Source organism: Camellia sinensis, chromosome 6 (genome assembly GCF_055761805.1).
Source record: "Camellia sinensis isolate YWXY chromosome 6, ASM5576180v1, whole genome shotgun sequence".
Classification (NCBI taxonomy): Eukaryota; Viridiplantae; Streptophyta; class Magnoliopsida; order Ericales; family Theaceae; genus Camellia; species Camellia sinensis.
Genome location: NC_138966.1, coordinates 112829926 through 112843548, shown reverse-complemented (window position 1 = coordinate 112843548; position 13623 = coordinate 112829926). Strand labels below are relative to the sequence as shown.

The 13623-nt window shown below is 33.1% G+C and overlaps 2 protein-coding genes and 2 long non-coding RNA genes across 5 annotated transcripts; 3 read left to right on the top strand and 1 right to left on the bottom strand.

Moving 5' to 3' along the window:
* Positions 1-345: 345 nt before the first annotated feature.
* On the top strand, positions 346-2636 carry LOC114311545 (uncharacterized). The gene is made up of 3 exons (XR_014332857.1): positions 346-977; positions 1063-1234; positions 1341-2636. It is a non-coding gene; the product is annotated as an uncharacterized LOC114311545 (long non-coding RNA).
* Positions 2637-2646: 10 nt separating this feature from the next.
* Positions 2647-4432, top strand: LOC145792840 (uncharacterized). 2 transcript variants are annotated; one of them, XR_014332856.1, is made up of 3 exons: positions 2647-2858; positions 3700-3751; positions 4157-4432. It is a non-coding gene; the product is annotated as an uncharacterized LOC145792840 (long non-coding RNA). The 2 variants fall into 2 exon arrangements; XR_014332855.1 differs by having other exon boundaries at positions 2647-3494.
* Positions 4433-5866: 1434 nt separating this feature from the next.
* LOC114290089 (uncharacterized) lies at positions 5867-8261 on the top strand. The gene is made up of 2 exons (XM_028233985.2): positions 5867-6154; positions 6990-8261. The coding sequence occupies exons 1-2, from the start codon at positions 6010-6012 to the stop codon at positions 8099-8101; spliced, it is 1257 nt and encodes a 418-aa protein (XP_028089786.2). The 5' UTR covers positions 5867-6009; the 3' UTR covers positions 8102-8261.
* A 1539-nt stretch (positions 8262-9800) lies between these two features.
* Positions 9801-12796, bottom strand: LOC114290072 (Cupredoxin superfamily protein). Its single transcript, XM_028233964.2, has 4 exons — positions 12370-12796; positions 12138-12253; positions 11263-11649; positions 9801-10097 (listed from the first exon to the last, which is right to left on the bottom strand). Exons 1-4 carry the CDS (start codon positions 12506-12508, stop codon positions 10035-10037), a joined length of 705 nt encoding a protein of 234 aa, XP_028089765.2. The 5' UTR covers positions 12509-12796; the 3' UTR covers positions 9801-10034.
* Between the last annotated feature and the right edge of the window lie 827 nt (positions 12797-13623).

Sequence of the window (13623 nt, the reverse complement as noted above, 5' to 3'; positions counted from 1 at the left end):
TCAAACGCAACCTAAGGAACTAAACAGGCACATAGACCACTATTCTTGCCTGATGATCCATACCAAACCTGCAGTTCAATTGTCATTCTTTTGGAATTTATAATTTGTGAATGTATTTATGGAGGAAAAATTGAGAAAGAAAAAAAATGTTTTTCTCTTAATCACTTTTTCTCCTCTTTCTTTTCTCTTTACAGATTTAAGAACCAAATATAAGCTTAAGATGTGTGAATAATTTGTATCTACAATCAGTCTAAGGTTGTTAAACTCTTCCTATATATTATTATAGCATATAAACAACTGTAATTGGTTAGTGATATCGCCATAGTATAACACCATTATACTTAATACACTACAGGAAAAATAGGATATGGTGGCGTTTTTTTAACGACGTTTTTTTGAACGTCACTTTTATTAATATTTAACGGCGTTTTATAAACGCCACCTATTCTTTAAAATAAAACTACACCGTTTTATAATAGGAGTCGCTTTTAAACGCCTCCAAATCCGTTAGCCTCACGCGCCTCCTCTGTCCCTCTTTGTTGAAACCCTTATTTTGAATCTGAGATGTAATACGCACGCATCTCTCTCTCTTTCTCTCAACCCTCTCATTCTCACACCTTCAAATCTCGCCTCTCTCCTGCTCACCCCCAATTGCTTCTAAACCCTCGAGAGCGATTTTCTTGGAGATTCAGATTCATGCAGGTTCATTTTGAGATTCAGAGCGATTTCGATTTTGAAGATCTCTCTCTCGATTTCAAAGCTCCACCGTCTCTCTCTCTCTCTAGATCTGGCCGGTAATCATAGTTTTATGAGAGATGAAGGAGGACAGGGACTGGGAGCTTGCGAAGAGAGAGTCAGTGCTTGATTTCTCAGAGATTCAGATCGGTCTCAGAGATTTCATCTCTCAGCGATTTCGATTTTGAAGTTCTCTCTCTCGATTTCGAGGCTCCACCGCGACCACCATCTGCACCAGCTAGGTATTGATTTCTGTCTCTCTCTCTCATGCTCTTCCTTCCCGTCTCTCTCGATTTGGTTATTGAAATTACAAACAAGTTTAATCAGGATTTGCTGGCCTTGTGTGAAAGTGACCGGAAGAAGGAGCTTTTGCTGCTATTACAGATCATTGACATAAAGATTATTTCTCTAGGTCATCTACCAAATATTTTCAGATCCTTGGGGAGGCTTTTATTGGAGTCTTTTGTGAAGAAATTCATTTTGGAATTAAAAAGTTGTGGTATGTCCATGATTCTTTCATTTTTATGATTTATAAATATAGCAAAGACCGAGTGCTCATTTTCTCGATTATGAGTCCAGAAATTTGTCTGTCTCTGATTTTGCAGCAGTGCTATTTATACTTGGGTTCAGATTTTGAAGCGAATTGGCATCCTTAATGGAAGTATTAGTACCTTTTGTGTGTTCTGTAACAATTGGGTTGAGGAAAAATGGACCATGTTCTGTTGCTCTACCCGTTGAGTTGGTGTGTTTGGTCGAATATTTTAATTGGTGGGGAATCCAATGGGTCACGCCGGGTCCGGTGATAGAGTTGTTGCATTGGTGGGATGGGGTTTCTTTCAGAAAGATAGAAAAACAAATTTGGAAAGTAATCCCCATGGCAATTTTGCTGCTCAAAAATAAATAAATAAAAATTGCCAACAGGGTGAAGCTTAACCTCAAGGGAGTTTTGTATTCTGTCAATGATTTTCTATATAACCTGCAGCATATTCGGTCATGTTATTAGACTTGTGGTTAGGATTGTTGTTAGATATTGGCTATGTTGTTTCTTGTTGGTTTTGCTTGGGCCTTCTCTATTGACATTTTAAAGGGTTGATTGTTTAGTTTCTATTAGGGGTATTCAAAATAGCCTGAGAACTGAAGAATCGAAGAATCGAATTAAACCGGTCTCTTTGGGTTAGCTTGATTTGGTTTTTTTAGTCCATTGGTTTGGTTCCGGATCTTCAATTTGTCAAATTGATAGGATTGAGTTGTTTCTTAATTTAGACCTGATTTAAACCTAATCAACTTGAGAATCAAACCTATATATGCATATATATATATTTTTTCTTTTTTTAATATTGACGTGTCTTTATATTACCATGGTTTTGTATGTGATTTCAAAATCCTCTTTTCATGAAGCTTGTGCAATTGAACAAATTTTGAATTATTGGTCCAAGAGTGATAGATTCTGCTTCATGTTAAATGATTTAGCCTACTAACAAGGTAAATGATTTAGTGTAGAGAATAAGAGAAATTATGAGCCGTATGTATGTGAATTATGAAATGTTAGACTCTATTTCAAGTTATTCTTTAAATAGCATGTGTCAAAGTTCAAATGAAATGGAAGTTGATAAGCTCATTGATGGTTGTTGTGGTGAACATGTGAAGTCTCTTCAATTTGAATTTTTGAAGCACTTGGAAGAAGAAGAAAATGTTGATGCAAAATCAGAGACAGACAAATTTCTGGACTCATAATTTTTGCTATATTTATAAGTAACTTTTTGTAGCAGTGCTATTTATACTTGAGTTCACTTTATCTCTGGACTTTTCAATTATAATAGTCTATCCTTGTATTTTTGATCAATTTACAATGTGACTTAACCGTTAATATGTTGATGGAAAATAATGGTGTAACAATCATGTGCACTTATTTTTCAGTTTGTGAGAGTGTTAGTGTCTTCTCGTTTGAGTTATAATTTCTTGATCCTTTTTCTAGTTTATTTATCTGCTTTTTGACTTAAAAACTGAGTTGCTACCCACATTCCTGGCAGGTAGCTGGCCTCAGTTTGGCAGCCCTATAGAGCATAATCCTCTGCAAACTCTTAGCCATTCCCCTGGTTTCAGTTCTATGAGCCCTACAATTGGTAATAATTATCAAACATAGTCCAAAAATTGATCCAATATACCCAACAGTACCTTTCTAAGCCAATTAAGAATCAGAGAGAAGCTAGGCCCAATAAAGGTGGTATATGTCATTATAGGTGGTATTTGATAGCACATGTATATACTACATTTGTGTGAGAGAGAGAGAGAGAGAGAGAGAGCAGGGGAAGTTCACAGTTGGGAGAGAGAGCGATATAGAGAGAAACATAGGCGGAGAAGGATCATGGTATTGGACGTGAGTTGTTATCCTATGCGGTTAGGTTTATAGTACTGCTGACTCTGTTTGGTTTAGAGTTTAGGTTTTAGATCTATTAAGACATGATGTTTGCTTAATGTTTAATAGTGAGTCAATTCAACAAATAAAAGAATAGATAACATGTAGAAAAGAGAGATGTGAAGTACTGGTCCAGAGCCTGTGATCACTCTATTTCTGAGTGCAGATTGCACAAGCTCTGTGATCACTTTGATGCTTCAATATGCAGATTGCAAAGTGGTCCAGAGCCTCCCCATTAGGACTAACTATTATACTGGTCCATGGAAGAATTCTTGCTGCTCACCAATCAAATGGCATAAAGTAGATGAGTTGGTGAGGCATGTGATGGATATGAGACATTAATGTAAGATTCTGCCAATAATGAAAGATTTTTCATATTACATACTTCATTGATTGTCTTTGCATTATCAGCTGCTTATGTGTCTTGGTCTCTTAGCTTGCCAAAGTCCTACATTATAAGCAGTATATGGTTTAATTTCTCAACAACATAGCTGTAATTATATTGAGCTATATATGGTATTTTGCTCACTTAAGTGCATTTCTTGCAGTTCATTGGGAATTATCAAGAAACCATTGGCATCAAGACTGGGTGGGGTGCTGGTAAGGGCAAACTTATTTTTTTCTTTCTCATGTTCTCTATTAAATGAAATTAGATTAGTGAAGTTTAAATGATCAAAAGATGAATTTATTATTTATGTAAATTTAGAATATCGTACTGGTTTTCTTGAGTTTCAAACTCAACTTCTTATTTCATGCCCTTTCTTTTGAAGTCTCAGTACAAATAGTGGACTAGACACTCAATCATGCACATGCCACTTTTATTGAGGGACAAATAAATTAAATTGTGGCTGATGGGGATCTAGCCCTTGAATATACTCAATGGCAGGGACATGCTAGTTATTTTACAGCATTGGCTATTTAATAAAGGATTGAAGCATTTAAATAAGATAACCTTGTTATTGTTTTGTTTTGGTAAATCTGATTTCAGTATATGTTCTGATGCAGGCGTGTAGACCAGTGAAGATTAACAATGAACTCTCTCATCAATTTGAATTTAACTCATCCAAGCTTGAAATTTATGTTATAAGCAGGAATATATTTTTGAGTTGGGGATAATTTTCTTGGTAGTAATTTGCCATCTCTTGTATAGTTGGATCCATCATTATAGCTCAACACTTTTCTCTACTAATGTCTTTGCTAAAACATGATTTTTGGATATGTTATTTTGTGCTTAATGGTGATTAGATATTAAATTGAATGGAAAAGTGAATTAATGTTGCATTTTGAATGGGAATTATTATTTCATACTAGTGCTATTTTTTAGTTTTATTTATAAGTATTTTTTGGTTCAATCATATAAAATTAGCACAATTTAAAAATAAAAATAAAAAAGGCTGTTACGGCGTTTCTAAAAACGTAGCTAAAGGATTTTTAAAAAAGAGATACGACGGCGTTTTAAAAACGTCGCTAAATAGCATGATGACGTCACGGAACTCTTAGTAGAACTTTTAGCGGCGTTTTTAGAAAACGCCGCCTATAGTCATACAGCGACGTTTTTGAAGCGCCACAAAGTTATAGAGACGGCCGCATCTTCGGCGTTTGGTGCTAAACGTCACGAAAGGATTTTATGGCGTTTTTTGGACCTATAGCGGCGTTTTCTAAACGCCGCTAAAACCCTCATTTCCAGCAGTGATATTTATTCCTATTATACCCTTTTTTACGCCAAGCTAATTAGTGTTCTATTGTTCAAGCCAATGGCAGTAATATTTCCCTATAATATTATCTCTATTATGATTGGCATAAGTTTTGTTATACTTAGTAGGCCAATGTTTCAGCACTGGAATCCTCCCTTCTAAAAAAAAGTGTCGGTCTTGTGTCCCATCATTTATAATTATGTGATCTGATTTTTTTAAATTAAAAATAAAATAAAAATCAAATAGTGTCTCTATACTACATGAACAAAGGAAAAATATCTTTTTTATGACACAAGATTCTGTGCCAGTAATCCATTGTTGTTTTGGCAGCAGTAGACTAGCTAGAAATATCTATATCTTCCTCAATAATGCAAATCAAAATTTTGTATACCCTACCCAAGGAAAATAATGAGAGGAGCCATTGGGGGCAATGGTCATCACAACAAACTTGCTTCTTGTTGTTGGTACAACATCAATCGCTTTAATTGCTAAAAGTTTTTGTTGGTTGGAGTTAAAAGTCCCGTACATCAATAATGTGGGCAATCTATCAATGGTTGCCGTCACAATTGATTTCCACAATGTTACATTCAAAAGAAGCCATGTATACAAGTTGAAGTTTAGCTATTGTGAGATTTGGTGAGTATCAAATGTAAATAGTCTTATTTCTGCATACAGAGAGACTGTTTCTGTAGTTTGAATCCTTAACACTAGATCACAAATTTGAACTTTCAATAAGTTAATTTATAATAGACAAAGTTATGAAATAAGGCAATTCATGCAACCAAATATGCCCTGATATTGTTTGAGAATATGACTTACTGCGTATACAATATTAAATGTTACAATGATTCAAATTGTATAAATAACTCTGTTTTTAATCAGAGAGTAACTAAAGAATGGACATTTATCAAGTTAAGAATCACAAATTGGACATTAGCTTCCCCTCAAAGCAAATAAAATAAACTCAAACAAGTAACCAACTTTTTTAAACTGTTTTCAAATAGCCTCAACACCACCACCATGTGAAGAAGCAAAGCACATATGCTTTGCTAACATGTAAACATGTAAGTAGTACATTTTTGTTGCTTTGTTGAAGCTCCACCTAACAATTCTCTCTATTGTTCAACTCAATTCAATCAAAATCAAACCCAATTTTCAGAAAAAATGGAACTTGAATTGGGACTCAAGATCTCCAGAAATGTAGATGATCTTACCACAGCTAACCTTGTGATTGCGAAAGACCGAGCCGGTCCTGTTTTTGTATCTAGGGAAACAGACACCATGTTCATCCTCACTGCCCATCTCAAAGGTCTCTGTTTCTCTTTCATTTGTTTGTCTATTTATATATGTTTATGCATATGCTTTATACACATGTACATCTTTATATGAATAATGATCAACTTGCACTCGGTGTAGGCATTCTTATCCGTTAGGTGTTGTTTGGTGCAGTGTAAATGAACTACTAATGAATTTTTTAATATCTGCTTACAGTTTATATGGTGAAAAGAGCTTAAATGAATTGAAAAAAACTAAGACGAAAACAAACTAAGTGGCTTAAACAAATCTTTTTTTTTTTTTTTGTGATAAGCTTAGACCAATCAATCAAATATTGATTAATACGTAATCAATTGTATACTACTTGAAAATGGATCTCCTGCTTAGAAACGAAATGTATCGAATATTGATTAATACCTAATCAATTGTACCTTGAAAATGGATCTTCTGCTCAGAAACAAAATGTATCAAATGTTCCTGGAAATTTTTGCTCGTGCGTCAAGATTATCCTTAAATTAGTTCTGCTAGTAGATTATCAATGTTTAGTTTAGAATAAGTTGCACCAAGCAGATCCTTAAAAACATTTTGTAGAAGTACTCTTATTTGTAAATTATGTGTGTGCTCCCATTGGAACCATTTGGTGTGCATTATGATCCAGATTCGTGGATCTATTGTTTTGAGAAATAAAAATAAGATTATTCTTAAATTAATTTTGCTTATAGATTATCAGTTTTCAAAGTAGAATAAGTTGCAGCAAGCATACCTTTAAAAACATTTTGTAAAAGCGCTCTATTTGTAAATTATGGCTTTTGTTTTTGAATGAGAAGTTCTTTTCTTTTGAATAATTGTTGATGTTGAAAAAAATGCAGGTTACAAGAGAGAATACATAAAGATAGAGATAAATGAGGACGGGACTCAAATTGCGATAAATGGCGAAAAGCCGGTTCAAGAGACAGTGATGGTAGGTTGGAAGGTGTACAAGAATGAGATAGAGATGAGAGGCTTTAAAAAGGTTTTTAAGATTCCAGATGGGGTGAATTTGGATAAAATCAAAGCAAGGTTTAAGGAAGAAGAATCGACTCTGACAATTTCAATGCCAAAGTTGGTAAAAGGAATCAGCGGGATTAGGGTTGAGGAAGTGGAAGAAGTGGAGGCTGCAAGAGCAAGTCCAGAGTCATCACAAGTTACTGAAAGTGAGATATTGCAACAAGAAGAATATAGAAAACCAGGTATTGAAGAAATCAAAGAAAGTGATCAAGATGATGAAAAAAAGCCCGGTGGGCCTGAAATTGTGCGCGATAAAGAGTTTGGAGAATTGGGTACTGAAAAAGTTGAGCAGGGTGGTCCAATGGCGGCACACCCAGAAGAAAGTTCAGGCCTAGAGGTTCATGCAACAAAGAAAGAAAATCAAGAAGCAGAGAAAGAAAAACCAAGTGATTCAAGAAAACCTGTAATAGATCAAGCGATTCAAGAAAAAGAAATTCCAAGTGCTCCACCATTAGTTGAAGAGGCTCAAGAGGAGAGAAGATTAGAAGAGAGTGTTGAATCAACGAAAAGTGTGACAAATCAAGTGATTGACCAAAAAGAAGTACCAATTCCTCCACCATTAGTTGAAAAAGCTCGAGTTGTTAATGAACAGATTGATGATGAAATTCCCCAAGTGGAAAGTGAAATCCAGGGACAAGAGTCAAAAAGAGAGGAAACACCTCAAGTTATTGCAGAACCAAAGGAAGACAAAGGTGAAGAAGAACATGATAAAATTGAAACTTCAAGGATGAAAGGTCAAGAAGTTCATGAGCCTCAAGGGATGGAGAAAGAGAAGCGCCTTGGAGACCATGCAGAACAAGCAAGGCAGCCACAGGAGAAAGGGTCCAGGTTATGTGTTCCGATCATGGCAGGATCGGCTTTTCTTGTTACCATAATTGTGCTTGTGATTCACTTGATTAGGACTAAAAGCCCACCTAGCAAAAAGAGAGAATAGAGCTAAACATATGAAATTGTGTTATTCCAATGGCATACTTTCCTTTGTTCTTCCAAATTAGTTGGATTAAAGTTTGTGGTTCATTAATTATTAGTAGATCATGCTAGTGTGGTTTTCAAAACAATTTCTCAAGAAATTTTATGATTTTCTTTTTATTTTATAGTGATTGTAATGTCTGTCATTAGTGGTTTTCAAAAGTTGATTACATATTCATTACAATACCTTTATGCAGTGTTCGAGATAGATTGGGAAGATTATTATGTTCCATCAATTATTGGATTCTGATCAAATTATATGAAATCAAGTTGGTACTCATTTTTACACATTTCACTACAAACTTGGAACTTCTTGTACAGATTTGGATTTGTAGTTGGAATTTGTTGAATGCGCACTCGATTAAACAAGTTTACAGTCCAAAATTTAGTTATGAAACCATTAAAAAAAATTTGCAAAAACCTAAGTGTCAAATTAAAGGTCTAAACTTAATAAAATGGAAATAAAGTCCATGTGATCAAGACTAAATTCTTTTGTAAAGTGGTTTATGATGATCTAAATAAGTATGCTTTTTGACTTTTTACGAAAAGATATATACAGAAAAGTAAAGAAATGATGTGACTCAAAAAGATAAAAAGCGTATACTGAGCATTTCTAACCCATTAGGCATATAAAGCTTGTTAGTTAAAATGCCTAGTGTGACTCACTTTTTTCAACTCCAATGCACTAGGCATACGATTAGGCATTTTGACTCAACTCACATTTACTAGCTACATGTAGCTAGCCTTCAAGACTAGGCAAAATGTATTTAATCATTAAGATCATTTCCCTCCATCTTTATTGTTGATGTGGCATTCTATAAAGTTAATAGTATTTAGATGAATAGCTAAAATAAAGAGCATGATTGGAGCAGAAACATAAAACAGTTGATAGACAAAATAAAATGTATACTTTATAATAATATTTAAACAGGTAAAATGCCTACTACTATTGGAGATGCTCTTACACCCCAAACAACCCAATTTGGGTTTATTTTATCAAAATTTCTTCAAATCTTTTCATAGAACTAGATTTTGCATGCCACAATGGATTGAGAATAGATTCTCATAATTAAACTTGATCGGTAACTGTGCTCAAATTTTAATTGAAGCTTATAATAAGAAAAGCTTATTTTTAAGTGAATTATGAACTGTGAAATGTAAATCATAGCCATAGAAAGCAAAAAAGCCAAGAAAAAGAAAGGGGGTTATTAAAGAGTAAATGAAAAAACAGTAATTGATTGCATGGAAAAACTGATATATGCAAATTTACAAGAAATCAAGCCTAAAATTTTATATAACTTTGCGATGCTATATTTGGGTTCTTTAAATTGTATCAAGCTTCTTTCAAATTTATCGTTTCTATAAGAATTTTGTTAACATGTTAATAACTTTAAAAAAAATTATATATTCTTTATTACATGAATGTATAATTTTATCAAATTATTATATGCTGACGTTAAGAAGATCGTTAAAATAATGGCCTATGATTTTTACATAAAAGAAAATTGGTAATTATCACTTGAATTTGATAAAGTGAGCCTAGTAATTAACTTCAAATACCCATTAAGAAAACCCAATTAAAAAAAATGGGGTTAAAAAGGAGCAAATATAAAAGAAAAAGTAGTAGTGATTGATTGCATGGCGACAATAATACTAAAGAAGAGTTAAAAGAACAAAAGTGCTAATAATCCCAAAGTAGGTCAAAAATAGCATATAATTACATGGTATAATCATCACCATATTAAAGCTACTTTAGACTAAAAAAGTAACACTTCCCTGCGCACGTTAGCCCAATACCCCTACTCTTCTTTTGGCTCAACTTTTTTACACATCAGCCCAATTCTCTCTCTCTCTCCCTCCAATTCTGTCTGTCTGTCTCTCTCTCTCTCTCTCATCTCTCATATCACCACCAGCAAAACCACAGAGGAGAGAGCCATTTGAAGTGCAAGCAAGCCCACCACCTGCTCTCCAACCAAAAACAATGAATCTAATCAAATATGCCATCATTTGTCTCCCATTATAAGCATACCTATTATTCAATACATACATGTATGCTTTTTATGCATTTCACTCTACTTTTTTATTTCTCACCTTTGTGTAGATGGTTAAGCTTATGAAATTTTAAATAAAGTAGATGAGAAAAGAATCCAGGCATATTATAATGTTGATGCCCATCATAACCTTAGGAAATGAATGATTGTGTATATATGTTTATGTATTTAGGATTTTTTTGAACTAAAAGACCTTTAAATTAAAAAATTCAATTAAACACAAAGCAATTTAAAAAGTTATATTATTAATTAAATGAGTTTTTGCCATCTTTTTTCTTCATAAAAAGCCAAGTAAAAATATTACGCTCAAACAATAATAAATGTCTTGACGAAAATTACATTTTGGAGCCATCATGCAAAAAATATAGAATTAGACAAAAACATCATATGAAACACATTTAAGAATACAAATACTAATATTAGTATGATACAAATATGGTAATATGAAGAAAAAAAAATTAAAAAAAAAGTACAAGTATGACTATGAACACTTCCAAATTTTTTGTTTTTTTTTTAATTTTTTTTTTTGAAGTAATGTAAAAATTAGTTAAATGTTTATTTTGTTCAACATTCAACCTATTATTCATATTTAATTTCAAAAGTAAAAATATAAATTAAAATTAAATACAAATCATTTTTAAAAAAATTCAATGAAACACGTTTTACTTTTTCTAATAATATTATTTCGATTGAGATACGATTTAAATATGTATTAAAGGGTGGTTTGGCATCTCAAAATAAGAGGTGATTTGGATTGTTCTAAATAAGTGTATTTTTTGACTTTTCATAAAAAGATATGTAAAAAAATAAAAAGAAAATGTTGATTGATGTGATCTAAAAAAATAAAAAGATGGACTAAAATAGGGTACCTCAAACAAGGCCTTATTTTTTTTTTTTTTAAGTCACATTAGTCAACATCTCATCTCTATTTTTCTATACATCGTTTTATAAAAATTAAAAAAATATATTTAGAATATATACAACAAAAAAAATTTCAAAAAAAATTTAAATACATATTTGGTGTATTCGGTACGAATGAAACATCAAGATCAATATCAATATCAAGGAACGTTACCTGTGATCCATGGACAGAAGATGTGGGCAAAGGGCGTATTGTAGCAGAGTCTACTTCATCGGTCGGCAATGGCACCGCCGGGTTACTGTTTATAAATGGTATGCCATCTCCTTTGTCTGGGCTCGCTGCTGGGAGTATTGCGGTCGGAGCCGGGCTTGGCGACATCGATTCCCGAGGCTGGAATGGCCATGGGTATGCTGGAGATGATGATACAATGCCGCCTGAACTCGGTGCTGGAGAGGCTGCCGGAGATAGTTCCGGCGAGGTGGCGGAGTTTTGTGGTGGTGATAGAGATACTGTTATGGCGAGCTTTTGAGCTGATTGACATGATTTGAGAGTGCCATTGTTGAAGGAGAAGTAGAAGATACCAGTTCTTGATGGATGCCACTTCACATTACCAAAACAACAACTACTTGGTTAGACAATTTTAAGATTGGACACATAATGTGCAAGATTTTGAAAAAAAATGAATACTGCTAACAAATCTTGTATAAATGAACTTTGATTAGCAAATTTTGAGATTTTACTATGCTATTATATGTTGTGTTTGAATCTTTAATTTTTGAAGAATTTATAATAAATAAATAAAGACAAACATCCTCCAACCAAAAAGAAAAATTAAAAGGGGATTTTAGAAAAATATATTACTATAAGTTCATTCAGTTTTTCCATTTCTCATTCACAAATTTGCCTATAAATTCAATATTCAAACACAGTTTATCCACACAAAGAAATGAGACACACACATGTATATACACACACACAATGCCACTTGACATTGTAAAACAAAAAAAAAAAAAAGTCAAAAAAATAAATTGCCTTAATACCCAGATGCAAGAACACACACACAAATGCAGAGAAAGAGAGAGACATACAGTGAAGGAGTTGGAATTGGGTTTGGTAAGAAGTGAAGCTTGAGTAAAGTTGCAGAGATTGAAGGCTCCTCTGTTCTGGAAAATGTAAAGCTTGTAATCATACTTGTGCTTGAAAACTGAGAAACAGAGAGAGAGAGAGAGAGAGAGAGGGTGTTAGTTAACAATTATAACTAAATAAAACAAAATGATTTCAACTTTTTCTTGGGGGAGAGAATGTTGAATGAAAGCTTACTGATAGAATCCCCAATATGAACAGTGGGGTTTTTCCAGTCTGAAACTCCATCTACTACTACTGTTGCAGAGTCAGAAAGTGAGAAGACTAGACTCAGAAGAGAGACCAAGAAGAACACAAGCCTAGAGGGGACTTCCATGATTGAAATTTGAAACTCTCTGTTTGCTTTGTTTTTGAGAGAGAGAAAAAGATTAGAGAGAGATAGTGAGAATTAGGGAAGGCTTTAGAGTTTGGTGGCTTTATCTTTGGCCTCTGCACTCCTAGTAACTGGAAAAAAGGGTGTTGGGTCCTGCTCTGTCTTTTAGGCAGTCTTGTGTCTTTGTGCTTTTTTGTACAAAAATTAATTAAAGGATCGGACATAAGATTTAAAGCAATTGTAGAAACACATAAGACCAAAGAATTTTCCTAAGATTTATCTTGTAAAAGAATTGTGTTCGGTATGTATCACATGAATATAAGACCTTCATCACATAACAAAATTGCACTTGATTATGGCACCGTTTGGGAAGAGATTTTGTGGGTTTTTTTTACTATTTTAGTCACAAAAGACAAGATAGACAATTTTAGTTACAACAAACAAAATATCACATCAAACTTATAATCATTACATTCTTCTCTCACAAAAAAAATTAAAAAATTAAAAAAGCCAAAAAATCCTTCCTAAACCAAGCTTTTTAGCCCAAGCTAAAATAATCAAAAAATTAAAAAACCAACCCACTTTCCAAACCAATCCATGTGTTTTTAGACTCTCTCTTTTTTAATAGCATCCGTTGTGGTCCTAATTGTTTATATTGTAAAACTGTTGATAATATTATTTATGCAAAATATTAGATTGAGATATTATTAGTTATATAATCATTTCATATTTATTTTGAAAGGATTGAATTGATTATTCACAAAATTACAATTATCGTAATGGTTTTTAAAATAAATATAATTTAATTATATGATTATTAATATTCAATCAATCTTAACATTTTAGAAAAATAATTTATCTATAAATCTTATAAGATGAATAATTTGAATAATAAAAATAGATTCGAAGTGGAGCCTTGCATCAAAGGCACATCATCCCAACATGAGAGAGGGGTTGTAGCTTGTTGTGAGGTCTGGTGTGAATTTATCTCAAGCCTACTTCGATGATTAAGATCATTCATTTGGTAAGGTCTATTGAGTAGATCATTTATGAAAAAATTTAAATTAATTTAATATTTATAACTATGTAACAAAATCACATTTGTTTTTTTAAAATAT

Excerpts from the sequence above, each read along its gene's own strand:
- LOC114290089 (XM_028233985.2), top strand. The coding sequence starts at position 6,010 with ATGGAACTTGAATTGGGACTCAAGATCTCCAGAAATGTAGATGATCTT. Across the intron at positions 6,155-6,989 it reads CCTCACTGCCCATCTCAAAG|GTTACAAGAGAGAATACATA; the intron begins GTCTCTGTTTCT and ends AAAAAAATGCAG.
- LOC114290072 (XM_028233964.2), bottom strand. The coding sequence starts at position 12,508 with ATGGAAGTCCCCTCTAGGCTTGTGTTCTTCTTGGTCTCTCTTCTGAGT. Across the intron at positions 11,650-12,137 it reads CCAATTCCAACTCCTTCACT|TGGCATCCATCAAGAACTGG; the intron begins GTATGTCTCTCT and ends GGTAATGTGAAG. Across the intron at positions 10,098-11,262 it reads CTTCTGTCCATGGATCACAG|GTGGTGGGCTTGCTTGCACT; the intron begins GTAACGTTCCTT and ends GTTGGAGAGCAG.